The sequence below is a fragment of the Chelonoidis abingdonii genome, chromosome 11, assembly GCF_003597395.2.
Source record: "Chelonoidis abingdonii isolate Lonesome George chromosome 11, CheloAbing_2.0, whole genome shotgun sequence".
Lineage (NCBI taxonomy): Eukaryota > Metazoa > Chordata > Testudines > Testudinidae > Chelonoidis > Chelonoidis abingdonii.
Genome location: NC_133779.1, coordinates 31,935,611 through 31,961,750, shown reverse-complemented (window position 1 = coordinate 31,961,750; position 26,140 = coordinate 31,935,611). Strand labels below are relative to the sequence as shown.

At 53.5% G+C, this 26,140-nt stretch overlaps 1 protein-coding gene across 1 annotated transcript in view; it reads left to right on the top strand.

The window, feature by feature from the left end:
* ATP8B3 (ATPase phospholipid transporting 8B3) overlaps positions 1-25,863 on the top strand; it is a 39,638-nt gene extending 13,775 nt beyond the window's left edge. The window contains exons 10-27 of the mRNA XM_075070848.1: positions 594-682; positions 3,324-3,517; positions 4,812-5,020; positions 7,760-7,788; positions 9,029-9,185; positions 11,432-11,623; positions 11,978-12,090; positions 13,297-13,461; positions 14,014-14,125; positions 14,509-14,584; positions 15,713-15,845; positions 17,016-17,280; positions 17,766-17,989; positions 19,183-19,266; positions 21,553-21,792; positions 23,959-24,097; positions 24,563-24,693; positions 25,597-25,863. Of these exons, the coding sequence (XP_074926949.1) occupies positions 594-682; positions 3,324-3,517; positions 4,812-5,020; positions 7,760-7,788; positions 9,029-9,185; positions 11,432-11,623; positions 11,978-12,090; positions 13,297-13,461; positions 14,014-14,125; positions 14,509-14,584; positions 15,713-15,845; positions 17,016-17,280; positions 17,766-17,989; positions 19,183-19,266; positions 21,553-21,792; positions 23,959-24,097; positions 24,563-24,693; positions 25,597-25,863 (2,819 nt within the window). The remainder of the gene's footprint in view (positions 1-593; positions 683-3,323; positions 3,518-4,811; positions 5,021-7,759; positions 7,789-9,028; positions 9,186-11,431; positions 11,624-11,977; positions 12,091-13,296; positions 13,462-14,013; positions 14,126-14,508; positions 14,585-15,712; positions 15,846-17,015; positions 17,281-17,765; positions 17,990-19,182; positions 19,267-21,552; positions 21,793-23,958; positions 24,098-24,562; positions 24,694-25,596) is intronic.
* Positions 25,864-26,140: the final 277 nt, after the last annotated feature.

Sequence of the window (26,140 nt, the reverse complement as noted above, 5' to 3'; positions counted from 1 at the left end):
CTCTAGTGCTGGCAACGTCGGACAGCAAGCGGTTTCTGTTTATCTAAGCAATACCATTGGGATGGGCATACTAGAAATGCCATAAATACCTTGGGCCAGAGTCTCATTTACATGAAGGCCCCTTTGCACTATTCTGGCAGCAATGAAGGAATAAATTGCATGTATGCTCCTGGCAAGTCACCTCCGCAGCCCTTGAATCGCAAAGGTCGGCCATTCACGTGCAAGTAACACTTCTAGAGCTCTCCAATGGCTCTACAGAGGGCTACACATAATTATACTCATTTTATAGATGGGGAAACTGAGCCACTAAGGTGAATTGAGTTGCTCAAGATCACACAGTAGGTCAGTGGCAGAGCTCGGAGTGGAACCTAGGAGGCCCCTGGTCTAATCAGTAGACGTCGCTGTGGGGTGGTAGAACAGGCTTCCCTGGAATGAGTTCCTATCACAGTGTGATGACATCTACATCGTGGTGCATGTGTGAGACTTTTCTCCCCACTCTGGAAAGCAAAGTGGGTGTGATGCAGCCAGCAAGCCAAACAATTGCCAGGGCCACGTGTTTTTTTATTTTCCTTTCTAAAATGTGTCTTGTCCAGGGTTGGATTCCAAAATTATGAAAAACTGCGGGAAGATCAAGATGAAGAAAACCAAGCTGGACCGCTTGATGGACAGACTGGTGATCTTAGTAAGTGCATCTCTTCCACAAGAAACGGGCTGGCCAGCTGAGCTGGCGCTGCCTGACCGCTCACTCCCTAGAGATGTGGCTCTGTCTCTGGGTCAGCATGGAGTGGAAGGCAGGTGTGGGACTGGTGTTGGGAGCGTTTTATCTGGTGGGTTGAGGTGGGGGGCAGTTCAGACCCAGGTCAGTCATTGCCATCTGAAAGCTGCTGGGGGAGATGAGTTGGGTGCTTCTCAGTCTGGTTCCTAGTGGCTGGATGTCAGTGTCTCTCAAGGCAGCATCGCAGCTGGCGTTACTTTGCTTGCTGGCAGCTTCAGCAGAGGGACCAAAGACAGAGGCAGAACTCCCCTCTCTTCTAAAGGTAGTGCCTCTGACACAGCAGTTAGTGCAGCTGGGACACTTGCATGGCTTTTTGTTCTCAGCAGCTGTCAAAATGGCACTTTCCCCATGGCCCCTCCCCTGAGCGGCCAGACCTGTCCTTGTCCTGGTGGGCTCTGCCCACCCACTGTGAAAGCAAAGAGACCAACCCCTTTCCCCAGCACTGCAGTTTACATCAAATAAGAAGACCAGGTCGACTTCACTCCATTGAAGTCAAAGGGGCCATATTCTCAGCTGATGGACATTGACCGTAGCTTCCCTGTAGAGCTGTGCCAGTGTACACCAGCTGAGGATCTGGCTTGGAGAGCACATTGTCATGTTCCGTTTTCAAAGCTACTAAAAGGTCCTCTGTCTGTAGACTCTAATTTAATGGCTAATTCTTGTCCTGCTGTCTTGAAGAACCGTGGCCACGTATGTTTGCAGAGGGCTCAGCAGGCAGATGGCTGAACGTGGTGGTAGGACTATGATGCTATGTTGATAGCTACAAATGAGCTAGTTGAGGCTTTCTAAGCTCCTGCTTTCAGGTGTTTGTAACTTTCCAACCAAATGACCCATCAGGCCTATTTCCATCAAGATTAGGAACAATAAATATTCCTCGTGGATGTCTGGTTAGATACCAGCTACCCCCGGGCTTTGTATTGTGTTTATCTTGGAGACTACATGGTCCACAGCTATTTATAGTACCATCTTGGTGTTCATCGCCGTTGTACATCAGAAACAGGAACGAATTAGGCTTCCCCACACAGAGAGCGAGGAAGTGACTTGTCCCCAAGGTGTGTTTTTTGGGGAGTGGGGGTGGGGGAGTGGGGACGGGACAAAACCCAGCTCCCCAGAGCCATTGTCCTAACCACAAGATCATCCTGTCTGCCCTGAAATGTCTATTTAAAGGCAGCACTCTCAGTTACCTGTTCTAACTACACAGCCTCATTGGCTCTGTTCTTCCATCCTTTATCGGTGGCTCCCACATGATGCTCTGTGGCCCTGGGGTGGGTGGTGGTCTGTGGATGGTCACGTGGCACTAGCTCCTCCTCCCGCTTGCGAGGTGCATGGAGAGAAATGAAAGGGGCATTAAATACTTTCTTACCAGTGCTTTGCCATATAAGCACTGGCTGCACCTGCTGCGGGGATGTTATGTGACTAGAGATGGGCAGGGGTGGGTCTAAGCCATAACAACCAGGAAGGGAGGTGTCCACGAGATGTATCTATATTATTATTATTGACTGTGTTATGTGTAATTATTATTATTTTATTATTAATTTGTATTCCGGTGGCGCCGAGGAGCCCATTCATGAACCAGAGCCCCAGTGTGCTAGGGGCTGCACAGACACTGAACAAAATGACACAGTCTCTTCCCCAAAGAGCCTCCCATCTAAGTAAAATATGGCCTCCCACCAGGGCAGAGCTTGAGAACTCGGGCTCTGTGTCGAAGGTCTTGTCCACATGGGAACGTTTTACCAGTTATCCGGATCTAGTTATACTGGTATAAGCCTCCGTCGTGTGGACACTGTTATTCCGGTATAAGAGGGGCTCTTTTGGATTTAGTTCTAAACCCCTTCCCAAGTGACACACAGTAACCTGAAAAAAGGCCCAGAATAAGAATGTCCACATAAAGGTTATACCAGGATTCATGGTTTCATCCATCTTCTAGTCAGAGCTCCCTGCGTAGTTAATTTTCACCCGGAAACCCATGCACTGAGCCCAAAGACTTTAGTTAGACTAAAGCATGTCAGTCCTCAGGATACTCAGCTGTGTCACATGGCGAGAACAGGAGAGACCAAGGTGCCGCCCATGCCCAAGGCCCTGCAATCACAGGGAATTGATGACGTGACAGATGCCCAGATGATCCCAAAAGGTGATCCACACTCCCAGCTGGAGAGGAAGTTGAAAATCCCCAAGCTCACTACCTGGGGGGGAAATTCCTTCATGACATCGAATCTGGCCATGTGTGACCAGGGCATATAAGCAGGACACACCAGCTGAGGATCTAGGGATTACTCTAGTGGTTTAAATTCACACCATAGGTTATATCGAAGAAGGGCCTGTCTGCACCCGTGTAACTACCCTGCTTCACACCCGTGCAGCCATTATCTGCACGGGGAGAGCACCAGTGTAGCTACACTGCTACTGAAATGGCTAATGCAGACAGACCCTGACTTCTGCCTCTCTGGACGCCTGGGCGGTGCTACTTGGCCCAGGAACCCCCTTGGACAAAAGCCTGGTGGAATCCTGCACAGTGCCTTGAGATGTGGATTTCTTCCCCTGCCCCCAGATCTTCGTGATGCTGGTCTTTACATCATTCTGTCTTGCCTTTGCTGCCGGATTCTGGGCCGTGAAGTTCCACGTGGAACACAGCTACCTCTCCGCTTTGTATGTCGGCACAAGCCCTGCCGAGCAAGCCTTTTTCACCTTCTGGGGATTCATGATCCTTCTGAGCATCATCGTCCCGATGTCCATGTACATAACGTAAGATCCTCAGAGTGGATTCTGTGCTGCTTATAAATAGTCGCTGTCTTTTACTTTACCCTTTTGCCCTTCTGGGTAAGCCTGCCATTCGAGGCAGCAGGGAACATGGGACTGGGGGTCGGCATGCCTGGGTTCTGTTTTTTACTCTGTCGTGACCTTCAGCAAGTCACTTCTTCTATTTGCCTATCCATGGAAGGGGGTGATATTGACCTAGCTCAGAGGACGGGCTGTGATGCTCAAATTCATTAATGTTAGTAAAGTGCTTTGGGATCCTCAGATGAAAGTCACTAGAGAAGCGCACGGGAGGCTGTTGTGGTCTGGAGGTACAGCTAGTCTGGTGGCAATAGCTTGATGATGAAGATAATATTTGGTCACTAAATGATTCCGATGAGGACACAAGTGTGAGCCTGAATACAGTTAATGCGCAGCACTGTGGCTGTTCAAAGCACTTTACAGAAATTAGATACTGAATCCTCTCCTGCCGCAGTGAGGTCAGTGTTCTTAACCCCACTTTACAGAGTGGGGAAACTGAGGCACGCAGGCGGGAAGTGACTTGCCTGAGGCACCAAGTCAGGATTAGCACTCCTGGCTCCCATGCCTTTGCCTGGGCCTCCCTCGGTGCTCATCAGTATGGGTAACAGGAAGTTAGATTGAAGAGTGGGGAGGATAGAATGTGATAGCTGGTTAGGGCTAGGAACAGGAGAGAGCAGACTCTCCCTTCCCCTCTAAACCTGACCTGAGCCTTCGCTGAGTCTGGAAGAGTTTAACATTCTCCTCTGCCCATTACTTTGCACATTCACTTCCCTGGAAGCAGGAGCGATGAAGATCTCTGGGACATCTCTGTTTCCGTCCTGACCAGAGGCAGAAATGACTGGAAATCTCTTGTTCATCCAATGACTTGAGAGTCTCAACTCAGCTGGGAAGACACCAGAGGTCCGATTCATCAGAAGTAACTTCCAGACTTTTGGGTCCTTACCTGAACCTTTAGACGTTTGAGGTTTGTCATTAAGGGCCAGCTTTTCAAAGGTGCTGAGGGACAGATGTTCTGGCACTCGGCACCTTCCATTAGGGGCAGATTTTCAAAAGAGCTTAGCACCCAACCTACTCCCAACCCAGAATGCTGAGCTCTCATGAAATTCTGACCCTAAGTGATCTGCATTGTTTTGGATTCTAGCAGGCTCCGAGTTGTAAGACAAAGAGAAAGGGGGAGATGTCAGAGTCCCAAACATCCCTTGCTTTGTGGCTAAAATAACTTTCACGCCTGTTTTCTGTCTCCTTCCCCTGGGTCTCCTAGTTTTGAATTCGTCTACATGGTGAACAGCTATTTTATTGACTGGGACCTGGAGATGTATTACCCTGCAAAGGACATGCCGGCAAAAGCCAGAAGCACCAGCCTTAATGACCAGCTTGGCCAGATTGAGTACATCTTCTCGGACAAGACGGGTACCTTAACGCAGAACATTATGACCTTCAAGAAATGTTGCATCAACGGGATCATCTATGGTACCTCTGAGTGGAAGCAGGTTTCTATGGGTTCTTGGGGGAGGCTGACGTTGAAGAGTTGTGAGGTGCAGGACACCTGGGTTCTATTTCTTGTTCTGCTGGGGATTGGTCCTGCTTTGAGCAGGGGGTTGGACTAGATGACCTCCTGAGGTCCCTTCCAACCCTGATATTCTATGATTTTGCTACAGACCTGCACAACCCATAGCAAATCATTTAATTCAGTTCATTAATATTAGCAAGGTGCGTTGAGGTCTTCAGGTAGAACTTCAGCATGCAGTTATGTCAGATGCCGTTGGGCAGCTGGTTTGCTAGGACTGCTGCTTTTCATGCTGGTCAGTATTGTCCCATTGTTCGCTTGTGCTCTTCCTGGCTGCGTGGTGCACCCATCGCTTAGGGTGACCATATGTTCCGGGTTGGCCGGGACAGACCCTTTTTTAAGCCCTGTCTTGGATGTCCTGACTTTTTTGGCAAAAGTGGGCATTTCTCCTGTTTGCTCTTGCCAACTACGGGACAAAGGCACTTTTGTCAAAAAAGCGGGGTGCGTCGGAATGTGCCGGCCCCTCGTGCCGGCCCCTTGTGCTGGGGAGGAAGGCCTCAGGAGAGCAGCAGCAACGCCCACCCTGCGTGGTGAAGGGAGGGTCAGGGCTTGGGCCAGCCTCACACGGGGGTGGAGGGTGGCTTGAGTGAGCAACTTGGGCCAGCCCCGCATGGAGGTGCGGGCGCTCTGGCTAGCCCCACGCGCTGTCCTATTTTCCCTTTGGGAAATGTGGTCGCCCTACTTGTCTTTCACTTGGATTGTAAGGTCTTTGGCGCAGGGACTGGCTTTTTGTTCTGTCTCGTGCCTAGCACAATGGGACCCTGATCCATGGCGGCGGCCTTTGGGTGCTACCACAAGACAAATTATTGTTATGTCTTATAAATAATGAGCATTCTTTATAATCCCCTAAAGAGAGAGGCTGGGGAATTTCTGTCAGCCTACAGTCGCTAGAGAGGGCCCAAGCCCCAAAGCTCCTCCTAGGATCCACCTCAGCACCAACCTCAGAGAGAGGGGAACAGGGGTTGTTTCAGATCTGAACTTCCTGTCCGACCCATCTGTAAAGCAGCCAGTATGGAGCACCTGGCTGCTCTCTGTTTTGGCACCGCAGCCTTTGGCTGGCCTGGTGATGCCAGATGAACTGAGACATGATGTGTGACCTGGGTGATTGAGGGCAGGCTGCGGGGAAGTTGGTAGGCAAAGGTGCTTATTGAAAAGGGGGTAGACCCACTGGAAACCGAGTAGAGCTGGAAATGTATCTTATTTCCCACAAAACATTTTGAGAGGAAATGAATTTTGTCACAGAATTTTTTTGACGGTGGGGTCATTGAAACCATGCAAACCCTGAATTTTTCAGATCTGGGTTTTGAAAACTGGTTTTCAGGTTTTTGGCACCCCCCCCCCCCCCCCCCCCAATTTCAGCAGAAACAGAAATTTCTTCAAGAAAATTTCCATTTTGTTGAAAAGACCTGTTTGGTCAATGTTGTGTCCCTCCCAGCTGGAGTGCTGAGGGGAGTTCAGCACAGAAATGGTTGCTTGTTCGTAAATTCCTGCCAGCCGCTGCAGCTCTCCTGTGACACTCCAGAATGCACTCATGTGCCTTCCCCTGCTTTACTTCAAGAGCTCTCCTTAAATGTGACCTTCAAAGCAGGGAAAGAAAAGGGGTTGTTCTTTTATGATGAAGAAGGCCCCAATTTTCTTTTTTAAAGTTATTTTTATGGTTGTTTTTACCCTTAGAAATATCAGGATTGTCAGGTCTTGTCTCCCCTTGTATTGCTGGATGTTTAGTTGGAAGTCTCTCGTGGTTTTGGGAGCTTTCTCAGGCTCAGCTCTTAATTGATGAGACTTGAGGGCAGGAAGTATTGAATCTTTAACTCAGAGAGCTTTTCTCCTGACTGCCTATTGTGCATTTGTGTTAAAGGTTCATTGACAAAACCAGACAGGGGGAAAGCCCCAAGGAACTTTAAGGAGTGTGAATAAAAACCACTTTCTTATCAGAAGTAAATCTAATTTCTCTTCCTTGGTATCTGGTGTCATAACCCTTTCAATTCTCTGGTCATCGATATAGTTTCCCAGGGAAAGTAGGTCAGGTGAGCTCTGAATTTCTAATGCTAAAAATATGCAAAGAACCCAAACCAAACAAAAAACTTCAACCAACCAAACAAAACGCCCCTTATTTTTGATCCAATTAAAAAAAATCCAAGCCTGTCAGGACTTCTTCATAAAGAAGTGAATAACAGGACAAAGACCACAGATTTTTCCTTTTGCAAAGTCATCTTGAAACCCTACAGCTAGTGGACAGAGCTTAGGGACTGGCCGTTCTTTGGATCTTTCAGCCGGGTATCCGAGAAGGATATTAACAAGGGGCTTGGCAGTGAGAAACCAGGAGAGATCAAGACTCCCACAAGGCAGTGATGAAAGTGGGAGAAATGGGAGGGCAGGTGGCCAGTGCTGGAGAAAATTGTTCTCTAATGAATTAAGGAAAGGTTTGCAGAAGTGACTAGTGATTTTTGGGCGCCCAACTTGAGATGCCTAAAAGGGCCTGATTTTCAGAGGGTGGGCGCACTCCGTTTTTTGACAGTCAGATCAAGGTGTTTTCAGCTGGGTCCCCAAAATCACACATCACTTTTGACCATCTCGGCCTGAGTGCCCACTAAGAAGCATTCAGTGCCTGCTTTTTATTAATTGATTTTTTTTTCCAACAGGATCTGCAAATGCTGAAAACAAACCTTCGGTGCGTAACTATCTGATGCGTAGTTATCATAGTTATACGTGGCAGAGCCGAGAATCCCCTGCATAGCAGAGCCGTACAGTCCTCATTGTGCTCGCTGTTCCCGGGCCCAGTGTTTAACACAGTGACAGCGAGCCATTGTCAGCTTCCAGAGAACGGGAGGAAACTTGGCCTGCCGATCTCAGGGGTTATCTCTGAGGATACTCCTAGCCCCATGTTGACCAGTGCAGGAAATAACTGTCTCCAAACACCTGGTTCATCAGGTGGGCTGATGGTGGTTTTGGACTGGTCCGTATTCCTGGGGTGCAGAGGGCTAGGAAATGCGTAGCAGATTTAGGTCCTGATTCCCCATTCCCCTGCACCTGGTACAGTCATTTACACCTGTGCAAATGCCCCTCAAATTGTACCAGCTCAGAACGGCGGTGTTTTACACCCGTTCTGCACAGGGGTGAATGATGCCAGCAAGTGCGAGGCAATGGAGAACGGCTTGTAAATACCTTCTAATAACAACGTTGTGCTAGCCAGAATCACACTTCACAGTGAGGTTCCATTTATTAATGGTTTATAAAGGGTAAATAATGATTAATAGATGTCACAGGCATATTCCATGTAACAAGCAGGAGTAGTATGGATTATAAAATTGTTATAAGCCACAGTTATAAGCCAGCTATTGATCGGTTGGGTGCTAGAATGCGTGATTAGCCAGTTATTAAAACCATCTCGTAATCATGTATTAATGTGTTATAAACAGGTCCTTAGTATAAAGGGCGAGACACTGGCCTGTTTTGCCCATTAGAGGGGAAATGGATGGTAGGAGACAGGTTGCTAAGGGAGATGGCACCAGCTTAGGGTCCATCTGCACTTGGAGTGGGGGTGATTTCCCGCTCAAGGAGACGTACCTGTGTTAGGTCTGATTGAGCCAAGGTGCTGAAACCAGAGCAGGGACTCGTTTGCCCTGAGTACACCCCTGTCTGAGACCACAGGCTGGCGCTCAACCTGGCTAACCCATCTCGCTGCTCGCACTGCCGAAGCTACGCTCTAGTTTTAACACCTCAGTTCCATCTGGTCTAGTGCAAGTATGTCTCCTCGGGCTGGGAATCCCCCGCCCCAGCGCCCAGTGTAGACAGGCCCTTTGATTTCTCCTTCTGGAGAAAGGTGGTCCCCATAGTGCTGAGCCGGGTCTGCCTGGCTCTTTGATTTTGCTCCTTGCTCCTGTGAACATCTTGGCCCACTCCTCTTGCAGAAAGCCAGCATGAGCTGGAACCCCTATGTGGACAGGACGGCCGAGTTTCACGACCCTGCACTCCTGGAGACCGTCCTGCAGAATGACGATCCAGTGGTGAGGGAGTTCCTGAGGCTGCTGGCCCTCTGCCACACCGTCATGGTGGAGGAGAAAGACAGTGAGTTGGGTCTGAAAATGACACTCCGCCGCCTTGCTGGCTGGGGAACGCCGTGGAATTCTCACAGGGCCCCAGGCTCTGACTCGGCCTATCCATCTTCTCGGACTTTGCTGCTTTCGGCAGCCATGTCTGAAGCCGGAGGCTGGTGCATTTAAAGATGAGCCTGGCTGGCTGAAGGACCTTCACCTTAGGCCCATTCCCGTCCTGCACCAGAGCTCTGTGTGGGGTGGGAAGGGGTCACTGGGGGCATAGCCCCAGGTCCAGCAATGCCTGGCCCCAGCTAAGGGCTTAGTGCCTCCTTCGGGATAAGAGATTCCCCAGGGCAGATCAGAGGGGGAATGCTGCTGCAAAGTCGGGAAGGGACACTGAGAACCCACCCCTTGCCAGCTGGGAACCCACCCTTGGGTGGGTTTTGCCCATGTTCCTCTGATCACTGCAGTCACCCATCACCCCCTGCCCCACCCCAAATATGGAATTGATGCCAAACCTAGCGAAAGGGGAAACCCTCAGAGGATTCTCACCCTGGTTGGATTCAGTTAGGGCTGATACTTTCTGTGCACTGATCCAAAACACACACAGTTCAGGAAGAGTGTGCAAAGGCAGGGGGTGTCTCCACAGGCTTAGAGGGCAGGTGGTTCACCTCGGCTTGCGAAATGGGGCTCTGCTCTGGACTGAGGCTCCTGCTGCTTGGAAGAAAACAACCAACCCTTTTTCTAGCAAAAGTCAAGAAAGCCCAAACCTTGAAGATTGTTTCCTTTTCCTCCAGGGCATCACAGGGTGGCAGTGTGAAATGGGGTAACCTGATCTTGGTGTGCAAGGCACATTAACATTAGGGGGTGGTGCTGGGGCAGGTCACGTCTATGCTAGGGGGTGGCACTGGGGCAGTTCCTGTCTACGGTAGTGTCAAGGTTTTTTCCCCACTTTGAACTTTAGAGTTCAAGAAGTGGGGACCTGCATGAACACTCCTAAGCTTAATTATTAGCTTAAATCTGGTACGCTGGCACCAGCCAGAAGTAGTGTCTAGCACACTTTCTGTTCCCCCAAAACCTTCCCTGGGGAACACAGATCCAAAACTCCTTGGATCTTAAAACAAGGAGAAATTAACCATCCCTCTCCTCTTCCCTCCAGACTTTCCCCTCCCTGGGTTGCCTTGAGAGGCTTCACACCGATCCAAACTCCTTGGATCTTAAAACAAGTAGGAATTAACCATCACCCCTCCTTCCACGCCCCCAATCCCTAGTGAGTTCAGACTTAATCCCTTGGATTTTAAAAGAAGGGAAAATCAGTCAGGTTCTTAAAAGAAAGCTTTTAATTAAAGAAAGAAAAGGTAAAAATTATCTCTGTAAAATCAGGATGGAAAATGTTTTACAGGGTACTCAGATTCATATAGACTAGAGGGACCCCCCGCCCAGCCTTAGATTCAAAGTTACAGCAAACAGAGGCAAAAATCCTTCCAGCAAAAAGACACATTTACAAGTTAAGAAAACAAACATAAGACTAATCTGCCTTGCCTGGCTATTACTTACACTGTTGAAACATGAATAACTGATTCAGAATGTACGTCTGGTCCCTCTTAGCCCCAAGAGCGAACAACGAACAATACAAAAAGCACAAACAAAGACGTCCCTCCACCAAGATTTTCCCTCCACCAAGATTTGAAAGTATCTTGTCCCCCTATTGGTCCTCTGGTCAGGTGTCAGCCAGGTTCACTGAGCTTCTTAACCCTTTACAGGTAAAAGAGACATTAACCCTTAACCATCTGTTTATGACAGGTAGGGACGGTGCTGGGACAGCTCACGTCTATACTAGTGGGTTGCACAGGTGCACCAGCATCAATGTAGCTGCTCCAGTGGCCCAAAGCCTTACAGAACCTGGGCCAAGGGCCTGCGGGGGCGCTTCTCCGAGCAGCAGGAAGAGCGAGCTTTGACCAGGAAGCAGCACAGTGCCCGCATGTGACGAGCTGCATTTCTGCCCACATGAAGCAGGGGATTAGCTCCATACCAGGGTGTTCATTTAAAAGTAACAAGCCGGGGAACAAAGGCATCGGGGGAGCAAATCCTCTGGCTTCTGGGGAACCGTCATGGCATGAGGCCCCGTGAATCTCCACAACCCTGAGCAGAGACCTTGCTTTGCCCTGAGGGGAGCAGGCAAATGGCCCTGTAGGCAAAGCCAGCATCCTGCTGGTTGCTGACTCGGCTCAAGCCTAATGGGAAGACCCTTGTCTGTCTCTTGCCCTGTTCCTTTAGCGGGCCAGCTGGTTTACCAGGCGGCTTCGCCGGACGAAGAGGCCCTGGTGACGGCAGCCAGGAACCTCGGGTACGTCTTCCTCTCCAGGACACAGGACACCATCACCCTCAGTGAGCTGGGCATGGAGCGGACATACAGCATGCTGGCCATGCTGGACTTCAACAGCGTCCGCAAGAGGATGTCCATCCTGGGTGAGCCTGACGGTCGGGGGCTAGTTACTTGCCGGTCACTGCAGATCGCTGCAGGCCTAGCCACTGGAGGGCAGCATCGCTCCCACCCGTGAAGACCCCCGAATGGGAGTGGTGCTTTTCAGCAGTCGCACTAGGGGGTACGGCCAGGCCACCAAGAACCAGCCCTGAGAGTCTCCCTTCGCTTTGCTGGGCACCTCTGGTGCCTTTATGCAAACCAGGACCTTAACGGTGTGGGGTCTCCCCAGCCCCTATGTGTTGCCCTCCACCCCACAGTTTCCTCGGCAGCCGGGGAGGGGCCGTGGGGTCAGGGGAGATGCAGAGTGCTCCATGGCTAAGCAGGCTCCTTCCCCGCAGTGAGGGACCCCGAGGGGAAGATCCGGCTCTACACGAAGGGGGCGGACATGTTGATCCTAGAGAGGCTGCGTGAAGATGGGCCTGCCACGGCTTTCACCCAGCTGGCCCTGGATGTGAGTGCGGGACCAGCCCTGGGACGGGGGGGCTTATGGCTGCTTGTGCTCTTTGTTTTCCCTGTGTCCTGGATGTGATCTCACTCTCGCTGTCTGCCTCTTGCTCCAGCTGTCTCCCTAGCTCCACTTGATTTGATTCAGTCTCAACCCTCCATGGTACAAGGGCCCCAAAGCTGCCAGTATGATCTAGGCCTGGTCGCCTCTGCCAGTTTGCTCCTGCTTCCCCAGAGCTGGATCCTGGCTCCCCCGGTGCACCCATGTCCCAGGGTGACAGGTGCAGTTACCCTGAAACTCTGACAGCAGCATCAGCAACTCTTGTGATTTTATGTCAGCTCTTGTCGTATTTGATGTTTTCCTGGCTCCTGGAGTCATGTGATTAGCTGAGACACTCAGAGGTAGATTATGCTTTTGGGGAGCCCTGGGCCAGAGCAAGTGGGGCTCCTCCCCACCCCTTCTGCCTGCAAGTCCCCCTGCCCCACCCTTGTGCTGTGGAAATGGGGTCTGGGCGTGGGAGCTTGCCCCGTGCCCCCACCCAGCACTCCTGCCAGAAGCGAGGCCAGCACGCGGGGGCTTCCCTGGCTCTGCCCGGCTGGCACTTCTGCTGGGGAGCAGAGTCAGGGCACAGGGGCTTCCCCTGGTCCCTGGCAAGAGCACCAGGTGGGTGGAGCAGGGCAAGTCCCCGCATGCTGACCTCGCTTCCCAGCAGGAGTGCCGGGCAGAGCGTGTCGGGGCGCAGGAGTGCCCTTTCTTCCAGGGCCCCCTGAGTGGACAGGGCCCCTGGTCACGGGCCCTGTTGGCCCAGTGGCTAATCCACAACTGGAGAAGCTCAGCTTTCATTTAAAAAAGAAGATATTTTTCTAGTCTTCATGGTTGCGGAGAAAAGCTTGAAAACGGGGCCCTGAAGGCTCAAACCCAGAAGACCCTAGTTATTATTGGTTAAAAAAATCTCATGACTTTTGAGCCACCCTGGTGATTTTCCAGGACCTGCCTCAGGACGTTTGGATGCCGGTGGGGTCAGAAGGGTCCTTCAGCATGGACCTCTGGAGCTCCCTGTTGTAGCTGAGTAGCCTCCTAGAGGTCTCTGTGCTGCAGCTAGCAGTGGTGGCGTGGTGGCAGCCATGTGATAGCTGCTGTCTCCAGGTTAACGCTGACCTAGCTGCAGTGTAACAGACCTGCCTGCTGTATCCCTGTCTGTCCCCTCTGCAGAGTTTCGCAGAGGAGACCCTGAGGACCTTGTGCCTGGCCAGCAAGGAGGTGAAGGAGGAGGACTACGCTGAGTGGAGCAAGAAACACCATGAGGCCAGCGTCTTGCTGCAGAACCGTGCCCAAGAGCTGGACAAAGTGTACGAGGAGATCGAGCAGGATCTCCAGGTAGGATCAGGCTCTCCAAGGGCCGGGAACTTAGTGGGGGCCCGGTACAGGTGGGAGGAGGCAGGATTCAGGGCTGGCTTGGTGTGGCTGTTGCAGAGTCTTATCTCTGGTGTGACTCCATGGGTCTTGATGGTGTCACAGTTTGCCAGCATAGGGCTTAGGGAGAAAGGCCTCCCCTGCTCGGTGCTGACCTGCACGGCCCACCTGGAGGAAAGAGAGGGCCTCTTGGTTTCTGTGGTCCTCTGCCCACCGTGAGGCCAGTCGTCATGGGTGGTTTTTGTGATGTGGGATCTCCCCACTGGAGACTGGGCTGAGAATCCACCAACTCATTTCCCATAGGGGCCACCAAACAGCCTTCAACTGGGAATGGCTTTTGGTCACTTCACACCTGGTCTGGAGTCTGCAGGACACGGCAAGCAGAATTGTGATGGAGAGATCATTTGTGGGTGGGTGGGTAGACCAGGGAGCCAACTCCACCCCTGGATCCTGCCCCACCTCGCTCCATCCTGCGTGCACTGATCATTAAATCCTTGCACGCTCCTCTTTCTCCAGCTCCTTGGAGTCACGGCCATTGAGGATAAGTTGCAAGACGGGGTCCCCGACACCATCCAGCTGCTAAAAAAGGGGAACATTAAAGTGTGGGTGCTGACTGGAGATAAACAAGGTACAATCCATGTGGAACCTCAGAGCCGGACTAGAACTGTCCATTCTTACCTGGAGCAGGATCCTGTCCCGCAAGGGCCCCCACTTCCCTGAATTTCTTCTGCGTTGCTGGGCTCTTTCTAGGACAATAACATGTAACACTTTCCACGGGTCTCTCTCATTTTACAGAGGCGGAAACTGAGGCAGAGGGCGCAACCTGCCCAAGGTCACCTAGCAAGAGCAGGGCTAGATCCTGTCTCCTGCTGCCCATGCAAGTGGGAGCTGCCCAGCCATGCTGGGAGCTGCACAGCTAGTGTTAGGAGTGAGTGGGGGCAGTGCCGGGATATTCCCCTGCTGCCGGGGGACCCCCGTTGTAGTAGCAGCTTGGTGATTTGTGCGTTGCAGAGACAGCGGTGAACATCGGCTTCGCCTGCCGGCTGCTCACGGACAACATGCAGATCCTGGAGGAGAAGGAGATCTGGTGAGTGGGTTCCCGTCCCCTCCCAACGCCTGTCTGATAGAGCAGCAGGCGGGAGATGAAGTGCTCACTGGGGGGTATGAACCACACTCAGAGCCATGCTAGTGCATCTGCAGCCTTTGTCTTGTTATTGCAGCCATGAACGCCTCCCAGCACCCGTCTAGCTCTGCCAGTGCCCCTCAGTCCTGACCCGAAGTCCCCTGCTAGCCCAGCACTGGGCTCCCTGCCAACTCCAGAGCTCTGCCAATACCCCACAGGGCCCTGCTAGCCCAGCCCTGGGGTCCCCCCCACTCCCAGCTCTGCGATGCCTCTCACTCCCGACCTGCAGCCCCCTGCTAGTCCAGCCCGGGGGTCCCCCCTACCCTCAGCTCTGTGATGCGCCTCACTCCTGAGCTGCAGCCCCCTGCTAGTCCAGCCCTGAGGTCCCCCCTACTCTCAGCTCTGTGATGCACCTCACTCCTGTGCTGCAGCCCCTGCTATCCCAGCACTTGGCTCCCCACCCTCCACAGCTCTGCCAGTGCCTCTGGCTCCTGACCCGGAGCCCCCTGGAGACTAAAGCCCACTATTCCCCTGCAGAATAGGAGCAGGAAAAGCAGCCACAAGGCTCCTACCCCATGAGCCCACTTAACACCCAACCGCCCCTTCCTGGGGCTAGGAGTTCAGTCTGCATGGCCTGTTCAGGGCAGGGCTGTGTGCCAGCCAGGGGGCTGATTCTGAAGCTGTGGGCATCGTGCCCGTTGCCTGCCTTCCCACGGGGGAGCACTTCAGACGCCGATGTCCACCCTGGAGCGGGAAGGTGAATTCCCAGCTCGGGGAGATGGAGCCCGGTCGGCTCCGCCGGTGCTCAGTGCGAAGCCTAGTGGCATTGCAGCAGTGATGGGAGGGGCTCGCCAGCCAAGTACGATCCTGTCCTTGGGTAATACCTGGGGTGGCTGGTGTCTCCTGCAGCTCGGGCCACCCTGGCTGCCCTGGAACAGTCACAGCAGGCGTGGGTTTCACCGGCAGCCCCGGTGTAGGCATAGAGGGTTCTGCAGCCTATGCCCAGAGCTGCCCAGTCTCCCCAGGGTGGCCCCTGGCTCGCCTTGGCTTTACCTCCATGTTCCATCCCCTCCCTGCCCCTTTCTTGCCCAGTGAGATGCTGGAAGCCTGTTGGGTGAGCAACAACAACCTGGGCAGCAGCGGGGAACGCCTCTGCCAGTTCCAGCAGCACTCGGGGGTCTTGCACCAGGGGAAGATGGCCTTAGTCGTCACCGGGGACTTCCTGGTAGGTGCTGCTCCGCCGCGCCCTCCCCTTCACCGCGCAGTGCCAGAGGGATCGTAGTTATCTCACTGGAGTCCAGCAGAGAGCAAAGCGGTGTGAAAACCACCTAAGCGAGGCCGGGGGGAGATAGAACCCAGGAATCCAGCCCCAAGTGCCCGGCGTGGATTCTGGGGTGGGGACCATGGCGAACGCAAGGTTATTGCGTCATTTCTACAAAGCCTCCTCTTCCCGAATGATCCCAGGATCACCCCACCTGCCACTGGAATGCAGCCCCCTCTGGGTGCAGCATGGCAGCTGTTTAGCAACGCACAGCAATGCCAGCCAAGAGTTCAGGGCTGGAAGTGAAGATGGGTCTGGCCCCAGTGGGCACCGCAGGGGGAATGGAAGGAAGCTGAATGTAGTTATAGTTACTAAACGTTTATATGACGGTAGCACCAAGCAGTTCTAATCAGGCTCAGCATTGTGCTGGTGATGCTCAGAACACACAAGACGTGGGTCCTGGCCCTGCCCTGAGCAGTTCACGCTTTAAGAAGAGCGGAGGGGTGGGGCTGGAGAAGGGGGAGGCCAATCAAACTCATGTTTATAGACACTAGCAATTCAAAAAACTAGATAAACAAAGTAAGTGTCCAGAAGCCTCTCCAACCACCCGCCCCTGGCAGATTTCTCCCCGGCAGCAGGGGAGAGGGGGTCTTGAAGGGACATTTAAAGGAGATGCTGGCGGTGGCTTTTGGATTGGACACTTTGAGCTTCCTATCATGCCTCCAGTCCGAAGGTCTCAAAACGGTAGGTGAATGAGGGGGAGAATTTGCAAAGTGCCCAAGAGGTTTAGGAGCACAGATCCCAGTGTACGTCGATGGGCCTCATGCTGCTAAATCGCGGGGCCACTTTGGAAAATCTAGCCCTTCAGCTTTAAGGTGGGCAATTCTTACCCTGTTTTAGAGGGGGAAACTGAGGCAGGGAAGTGACTCTCCGGAGGTTGCAGAAGGATTCGGTGTCTCAGCTGAGAATGGAGCCCAGGAGTCCTAATCCTTGGTCCTTAGCCCGAACCTCATAATCATCCTCCCCCTTCCCCACCAGCCAAGTAGGGTGTGGCTCGGGCACAGGGCAAGCACCCCTCACCCCTGGGGAGCCGCTGGTCTGATGCTGTCTCATGTGTCTCTGCTCTGCCCTTAGGAGAAAGTCCTGGGCACTGGGGAGAAGGTGAAGAGGAAGGAAAGTTTCTGGGCGCGGCTGGCCTGCTGCAAGGCTCAGGCGCAGCCGGTGGCAGACAGCTCGGTGGAGAAGGCCTTTGTAGACCTGGCCACCAGCTGCCAGGCCGTGATCTGCTGCAGAGTCACCCCCAAGCAGAAAGCGCTGGTAGTGCAGCTGGTGAAGAGACACCGGAGCGCCATCACGCTGGCCATCGGGGACGGAGCCAACGATGTGAACATGATCAAGAGTGAGGCCTCAAGCTGGCGGGTCGGGGATTGTGTGAGCTCATGGAGCCCTGCAAGCTCAGCACAGACACCTCCTCCATGCAGGCTCCTCCCCTCTTCAGCTCCCTGTGTAGGAACTTCTTCCATGCATCATCAGCCGGGCTTCACCCTGTAGCTTCTGCACCCCAGCACAGGCCACTGTCACTCGAGTGAGAGGAGTGATTCTGTCAGCTGGTAGCAGTAGTAGGCTGTTCTCCTCTAGTGGCCCAGCCACTTTGCCAGTATGTTGCAGCCACAGGATGAATCCATGCTGGCCCTGGGATTCCCCTTTTTGGCTGATCGGTCCAGAGCTCACCTGCGGGGGCTAGGTCTCAGGGCAGGCGCAGGGCAGTCAGAGCAGTCTAACCCAACCCCACGGGACCGGGGCTGATTTCCCCCACCCGGGGACACGTTTATAGTGTTTACCCTGCGGCCCGTCAGCCCTGCCTCTCTCTCTCTTTCTCTCCAGCGGCTGACATTGGGGTTGGAATTAGCGGGCAGGAGGGGATGCAGGCTGTCCAGTGCAGCGACTACGCCCTGGCCCAGTTCCGCTATCTGCAGCGGCTGCTGCTTGTGCATGGCCGGTGGTCCTACCTGCGCATCTGCAAGTTCCTCCGCTACTTCTTCTACAAGACCTTTGCCGCCATGATGGTGCAGATCTGGTTCGCTTTCTACAGCGGCTTCACGGCCCAGGTCAGGCTGCAGCCATGGCTGTGCTTGGAGGATGCGGTCGCATCATGCACCCTCTTTCCCCCTCCTACCCTTTGCCACCCCAGCCAGCCCTTTCCCTCTCCTCACAGAAGGGTGGGATGTCATGCCATGGCTGAGGCTGGCTTCAATAGCACCTTCTGGGGGTGGACATGTATCCTTTGTCTGGTAATGTGCCCCTTTCTGGTACCTGGGGGCAACAGCTCAGCAGTAAAAATCCCCACGGGGTGAAAGCTCCTCTGAATCCATTCCAGGTGGGCACAGAAATCCAGGCCAGATTGTGCCCAGGACCCTGCGTGGTGCTGGAGTTTGATGCAGCATCCAGCATCTGCTACAGAATTGTCCACTAGGAATCTCAGCTTCCACTGGAAAACAATCAGGCCGAAGTTTGCAAAAGTGACTCTTGATCTTTGGGTGCCCAGGTTGGAATGCTGCAGAGGGGCAAGTGCTGGGCACCCGCGCTCTGGAAATCAGGCTCCTTTTAGGGGTCTCAAGTTGGGCTCTCAAAACCCACTAGTCCCTTTGAGTACCTTGAGCTAAATTTCTAGCTCTTATGGTCATGAAGAAAACCTCCCAAACATGAACTAAGGGCCTGCTGATGCAGTGAGGCCTGCAGGGAGTCTAAAACAATAGCTCTGAGAAATGTGTGTGTTATCTCTGAAACCTAGTGATGACATTCTTAACCCTGATCCAGCTAAAGTGCTAATCCCACAAAGCCAAATCATGTCTCACGCCTTCCCAGAGGCGAAACCCTCTGCCTCCCTCAGTGACAACTTCTACCAACCACTTCTGCCTTTGAATCCAACATGCTGTGGCAAATTGAAAATTAAACTTTTAGGAGCAGGATAAAGTAAATGCAGACCGATCTCAGATCATACAAACCTGGGGCCTCTGTCCCTACTGTCTCGTCAATTTCATAGTTAGTCCTCCATTTTTTTAACATGTTGGAGGCTAGTGCAGAACCTCCATTCTGTGACAGATTCGCAGGCAGTTTGGGTTTGATCCAGAGTCCGCTGGGACTTGGTATTGACTGCAATGGTCAGACTCTTTCAGATCTCTCTGGCTGCGGGCCCTTTGAGACTTTGTTTATGTCCCTCTTGTTGTCTGCTCAAAGCACCTGTGCTCTGCTGCTCTCCTGGGTTTGTTCTGATTGCTTTCTCCCGTCTCTCCCCCTTTAGCCTTTGTACGAGGGCTGGTTCCTTGCACTCTACAACGTGTTCTACACCGCCTACCCTGTGCTTTCCATGGGACTGATGGAACAGGTAGCGTTTTTCACTTTGCTGCATGCTGCCAGGGACAGCCCTGCAGCTGGGCTATGGGGTGGGAGGCCTTGGGTCAGTCCACCTATTCTTTGGATTGAATACGTGCGTTTGCCAGATTGTGAGCTGGCTGCTCAGCCACGAGAAATCAGAGTCCCTGGGTCTGACTTCAGTGGACTCTGCGGGTTTACATCGGGTGGGCATCTGGCCCTCAGCCTGCCCACACTTGACTGTGTTCAATCACATTAAATATGCCGACAATCTTGCACATTCTGCATGCTGGCACTCTGCCCTGCCGACCCACCCTCAACCGCCTCTGCATGTATATCCCAGAGAGCCCAGCTCAGCTCCCAGCAGCAGTGCACTCTGGGATTGGCATCGTAGGATATCCCAGGGACACCAGGGGAATCATCGAGCTCCCATAATCCCTCCGTTCCTGGGAATCGGCAGTAGTTCCGCAGTGCGTATCTCACAGAAAGGTGCAGGGGTGACCCTCTCTGTCTGTGGTTTAAATAGCAAACACTGCTGCAATGTTACTCTAGTTTTAAACGTATTCACTGCTTTCCACCCTGGATGGAGTAGTCCATGGTAAAGGTGACCTGCAAAGGATATGGCTGATACTGGCTTAGTGCCCTTTGCTGGCTTACAAACAAAGACTGACTTTTTTTGTTGATTCTTTTGTCACTAATTTTTTTTCCTTCTTGCTTTTACGTTCTGACAGTACTGGGTTTACACGCATCAGGGGCCCTGGTGCCCAGACTGGCCCCACCCCCCTGCTCCACCTGCACGCTGCTCCAAGGTCCCGTCCCTGATTGGCCTCTTTCCCCCAAGGCCCTGCCCCTGCTTGGCCTTTTCCCCCCGAGGCCTTGCCCACCTCTCGCTCTTCTCTGCCCCTCCCCACATTTGTTCCTCTCCTCTCCTCCCTGTCCCCCTTTTGTGAGCAGCAGGCGGGTCTCAGGGGAAAAGGCCGAGCAGGGAGGGTGCCTCCAGGCAAAGCGCAGGCGGAGAGGAAGGGTGGGGCCACAGACCAGGCACCAGGGCCCACAAAAGATTATTCCAGCCCTATATTCTGATGTCAGGTGTTGCCTCCCCTGTTTTTCCTGAGATGCTCTGCAGCTGCATGGGAAGCTATCAGGGTGCAACAAGATGAGAGCCGAGGAAACTAACCCCAGTGGATTAGGAAAGGGAATTGTGGTCAGAAGGTGGGATTTGCAAAAGCCCTCGGTGCCATCCTAAATCCACTCTCACGAATGTCAGTGGGAGTCTGAAAATTGCACCTGAGTGGGTTAACACACTTTGCTTTTGGTTGATGCTGTTTTTAACTCAAACACCTAACAATCTGTTGGGAGGAAAATGCTCTATGGTAAAGATTCAGCACCTCCTGCTCCTTCAGTTAAGGGCCAAGAAAATTCCCCATTCGCATTTCTGGGTCTTCCTATGAGATCTCCAGCAAAAGCAGAAATTTACTAAAGTAAAAAGCCAGGCAGAAACTCCCTGCCTTGTTTTGAAAAGCACCTTTCAAGTCTCCTGACTGGCAATCTTAGAGAAGCAAAGCAGGGCACAAACCCAGATCTTCCCCTATGCGGGTCACTTTTGAGGAGGACACAATCAACCCAGTTATGGACCCTCCAAGGAGAGGTCGGCCCCTTGCCGCATCTCTGGCTCGGTCTCTCCATCTTTCTTTTCTTCAAGATGCTCCATAGGACTTAGAACCCCAGAAGGGTCAGGGTGGAAGGGACCTTGAGAGGTCATCGAGTCCGGTCCTGCCGTGCTGAGGCAGGACCCAGTCTAGCTTCAGGCCTGGCCGTGTCCCTCTTAAGTGTCCTTCATCAGATTGTGCCTGGCACTTCCATGCCTCTGACCCGCTCCCCACTAGAAAATGGTAGCAAGGGCTCACACCACCCCATTTGTGAGCGGTGTCTGCTCTCCATCTTCCCTGTGCCCCTCAGCTGGCTTCTCCTCCATCTGCTGTGGTCTGGGATCTAGGCCTTGGCATTTTGAGCTCCTAGCTGTGTGTGAAGGCCTCACATAGAGATTGCACGTGTCCCTGGCGCTGTAGCACCTCAAAATCTCATGCTCCCCGCCCAGCACAAATGGGTGGATGGCTGGCTCCCCCACTGGCCTGTCCCTAATATCTCCACCCCTCCACCAACCTCATGTGGGTGGGCTTCTCCTCACCCCAGGCTCATCATGGGTGTATGAAACATGGCTGGGTAGGTGGCCTCATTAACGTGGGTGGCATCTGCATGTCAGAGATCCCCATCTCCCTTTCTTCTGGCTGCTCGGTAGGACGTGAGCGCGGAGAAGAGCCTGCAACTCCCCGAGCTGTACAAAGTGGGCCAGAGAGATGAGCTCTTCAACTACCGGGTCTTCTGCGTGACCCTCCTCCACGGCACCATCACCTCCTTGGGGAGCTTCTTCATTGCTCTGTGGGCCTTCGAAGACAGGGTCGGCAGCAGGGTCGTTGGCGATTACCAGTCCTTCGCCGTAACAGTGGCCACCTCGGCCTTCCTGTCAGTCGTTGCTGAGGTGAGCCTCGCTCCCCCCCCGCCCCATCTCAGAGCAAGGAGCCAGGGGGGCACCCTCGAGGACAGGTAGCAGGGCAGAATCAGATAAACTGAGCCTCATTAGGAGCAGCATCTCAGCAGATGTAGAACCTTGAGCTGCACCGTATGGGCTACTTTCGAGGTTGTGGGCCCCAAAAGCCCCCCAAGTTTCCAGGCCTTGACACGCAGGGACCAAATGGGTGTCGTGCCACCGGAGTCAAGGGCTGAAGCTGGCCTGGTCTGTTCTAAGCATCCTTGGCTGGAAGGGTTCCCTGGATGCAGCCAATGGCTATGTGGGGGGAGGCACTGCAGTCTGAAGGGAGGTTGGCTCGGCTTGGTGTGAGCCGTCAGGGGGGGCTGGCATGAGTTGGGGAAGGGGCCAGGGCTGGCGATGAAGAAGAGGCCATTTTGCGGCTGTGGGGTCCCGGGTGAGGAAACTGCTTTGCAGGGCTGTTGGGAACCCACAATTCTGGGCAAACGGTTCCTTTTGGGTCGGAGCGAAACCCCAACATTTTCCCACGGAATGGAACCTGGAGAACATTTCTAGTCAGGACCAGCAAAATGTTTCGTTCCAGGAACAGTCCAACGCTTGGGGTCGAGAAGGTACAGACGTGTTATTCCCACATCACTGGGTCTCGTTTGTTTCAACGCTAGTCAACCGTCTTGTGAATTGATTCCAGGCTGTGCCATTGCAGGAAGCCCAGCAAATAACCCCATTCACAAACATCGCCGGCTCCGGTTATTTGCCCTCCCCTGCTCCTATTTAAAGGCTGTTCCAGAACCTCCCTCTGACGGCTGGAAACCTTCTTGTTTCTACCCTCAGTGCATCTGAGTCCATAGACACCTCTAATGTTAAATGTAACACTAGCGCTGAGGTTTTCCTGTACTCGAAAGATAAAACTGAAGTGAGGAAGTTGAACCGTTGTGACCGAGGCAAAGGGAGATGTTTTGGTGTTATTGAAATGAAACGAGAAAGTTGAAACAATCCTGTTAGGCTTTTCCCGTCGGAAATGGCATTGAAATGACCGAAGCCCCGTGGGACGTTTTGATTTCGGTGAAACTGCGTTCCCTGGTGGGAAACTGCTCTGCCCTTTCAACTCCTTTGAGCCTCCCAGACTAGGAGATGAACCCGTGTTACATTAGGGGAAGTGCTGGCGATCTCCCCTGTTGGTTCCACCCCTGCCAGTGGGTGACACAAACACTTCCCAACCGTTGCTAGCCCTGGCTGCACTCCGCTAGCATCAGCTGTGTCAGGGGCCCTATACAGACAAGCCCCTCTGGCGAGTACTGTGTTCTTGGGGAACATCTCCACTGGCACTGGAGGGGTAATTCCCAACTCCAGGAGCTCTGATTGAGCTAGTGCAGTGTGGTGCTGAGGCTGCCCGGGCGGCAGGAAGGGGTAACCGTCCCAGGACGAACCCCTTTGAGATCTAGGCATGTCTTCGGGGCACCTTTCCCCTCCTGCATTTTTAGTGCACTAGGTCAAGCCAGGCTACCGCAGGCATGTCTGCCTGAGCAGCAGGTCACAGCTCCAGCTCCAAGGTAGACCTGCCCTCACCCTTTTGCAGAATGGGTCTAATTGGCACGGGGGAAGCACTAACTGGATTTGGGTGCCCCCTCGCATTGACCTTTATGTCCCATCTCTAATACTACCAACCGGACTGGCCCATTTGGCAACAATGACTTTCCTCAAGGCTCAGCCATGGCCTAACTCGGTGCCTGCATCCTGGCTGGTGGTCGAGCATCCGCTGAAATGCCGCTGAAATTCGGTGGCAACACCTCTGAATGACACCACTTGCTGCCGACAAACGGCGTCATTCAGAGGCGTCGCCACCAAAATGCCGCCGAATTTCAGCGGCATTTCAGTGGAAGCTCAACTGCCACCGCTGTCCTTCAAATGGTTGGGGACCACTGGCCTAACTGCTCCCCTGGCAATCAGCAGGAGAGTTAACGGCCCCAGAATTAGGCAGAGCCGAGCGCTGGGGCCAGTCTCACCTGCTGTGCCAAAGGCCTGGGAGAACTGTCCTGGGTTGAAGGCTCTGCGAGCAGCTCTGGGGAGCAGAGGCTGCCGGTTCCTCGACTCAATCCCAGACCTGGCTGCAGAATCTAAAGGGTTAACGGGCTGCCGGTTCTGCTTCTTCCTGGACAGATCATGATGGACATTAAGTACTGGACCATTCTGACCTTCCTGACCATCGCAGGCAGCCTGATCTTCTTCTGCCTCTTCTCCTTCTTCACCCAAAATTTTCTAGCCTTCAGAGAAGCCCCTACCATATTCCGCTTTCTGGGTAAGGCGCCCCCCAGGGACTCCATGGTGGAGGGACTCGCATCTGGGGTCGCTCCCTCTCCCCACTCCCGACCCATTTATCCTGAGCCCTTCTCTCTCATCCCCCTGCTCAGCAGTGTCAGAAGCAGGAAGTCGGGGCCACGCGAAGTGGAGTCTTTGGAGACACCGTCCCCCGCCCCGTAGAGCCTGGGGGATCTGAGTCATGATCCCATTGGCCTTAAGCAGAGCCCTAAATCCATGACTGATCCATTCCTGCGTACCCCTGCCACCGCATGGGCCCATGGGCTGTGTTGGGAGTGGCGTACTGATGCTGTGTGAGCTGGGAAGATGCACTGGATGCTGCAGTTGCCTCAGGGTGAGGTCTCAGACCTTCTATCCCCACTGACCGGGCCCTGGGTATAGGCAGAGTCATTAGGGTCTTTCCCATGTCCTGTGCGACTCACCCTGGCCTGCGTCCTATTGACAGATGCCTCCCAGAACGCCCTGACCGACCCGTACGTCCTGGCCATCGTCCTGCTGTGCGTGGTGGTGAACACCATCCTCTCCCTCACCATCCGCCTGCTCCGCGTTATCACAGGCACCGGCACCATTCAGGATGTAAGTGTAGCTCTGGGCGATAGGGTGGGAGACCAGCATCTCTGAAGGCCCTTCCCTCGCAATCCAGGCCCTGGGCTATTCTCGAAGGGTCCGTTGCCATGCTGACCTGTTTGCCAGGCATGTCAGCACGTCTCTAGCCTGGGTGTGGCTGGATTTATTAAAGGGGTTGGTCATTGCCATACGTGCTGAGATAAGGACAATCCACTCTCATGCTTCAGGGCACCAGATGATCACCTTAGTGGTCAGGAAGAAATGAGCCAACCCACCACTGGCACATATGGCATGATACGTTGATACAGGCTCCCCTGAAGTATCAGGTACTGGCCATGATTGAAGCCCTGATTCTGGGCTGGAGTCTGATCTCGTTCTATGAAAGGGCCCTTTGGTTTTCTGTATTGTTGTGCGATGCCATCCCATCCTGGGCAACAAGATCCTGTGTGTTCTTTGGAGTTGAAATCTCCTGGCCTTTTCTCATTGCATTGTGGTGGGAATGGCCAAGCATCACACGTTTACCCCCATTGTGAGTGGGGAAGCAGGAATATACATTGCCAGCACCCCCTGCTTTCCCCTCCCGACTGGGGGCAAGTCTCATGGCCTAGCAGCAAAGCCAGCTGAATCGGTGCCCCCCATAGGCTGAGCAGTGCTAGTGGGAGGCTGCTTCCCCTGGCTCTGCTCGCTGGCTAGGTAGGAGGGAACCAGCCTGCGCAGCAGGGAACCTGCTCTGCCCATGTGACAGACTGGAACCCGAGAGCTGAAGAAACTCATCCCAGGCCAGACAGGGAGGCTGGGGGAAACCCCACATCTCTCAGACTGGTGCCTTCACCGCAGGGCCACCCTGCCTCTCTCAGCCCGAGTTCTCTCCCTTTGGGGGTGGTAACCTTTCTCTCCTTGGCCCCCCTGCAGAAGATTGGCTCCAGGGACATACGGGTGGTGGAGAGCACCGTGGAGCTGAAGTCGCACTTCCGCAGGGGCTCCTTGCAGCGGCGCTCCAGCTACGCCTTCTCCCACAAGGAAGGCTACGCCGACCTCATTACCAGGGGCGCCAGTCTGCGGGTGAAGGACTCCAGGAGCCGAGGCCCAGTGAATGCCGGCAGCTACCAGAGCATCCTGCTGCCCACCAGGGAGGGAGCAGGTTCAAGCCCCAGTGTTTTCCTAAAGGAATACAATTAAAGGGATTTTATGTTTCACGCTGCTTTTGGACTTGGGAAACTGCTTCCCAGCTGGGTCTGGAGGCTGCAGACTGTGAGTGCTAGCCAGGCACTGAACTGGCTGCACGTCTCCTTTAAAGGTCATTTTTTCTATTTTTTGACTGCCAGAGAAGTATTCCTTTGCCAGCCTTTCTGCAGAGCAACAGTGACACCCGGTGGCCACTAGTGTTATTTGCAGGCGTGAATTATCTGTGGATATTCCCTCTGGACCCCCTTATTGCTGTTTCAATATGGTTACT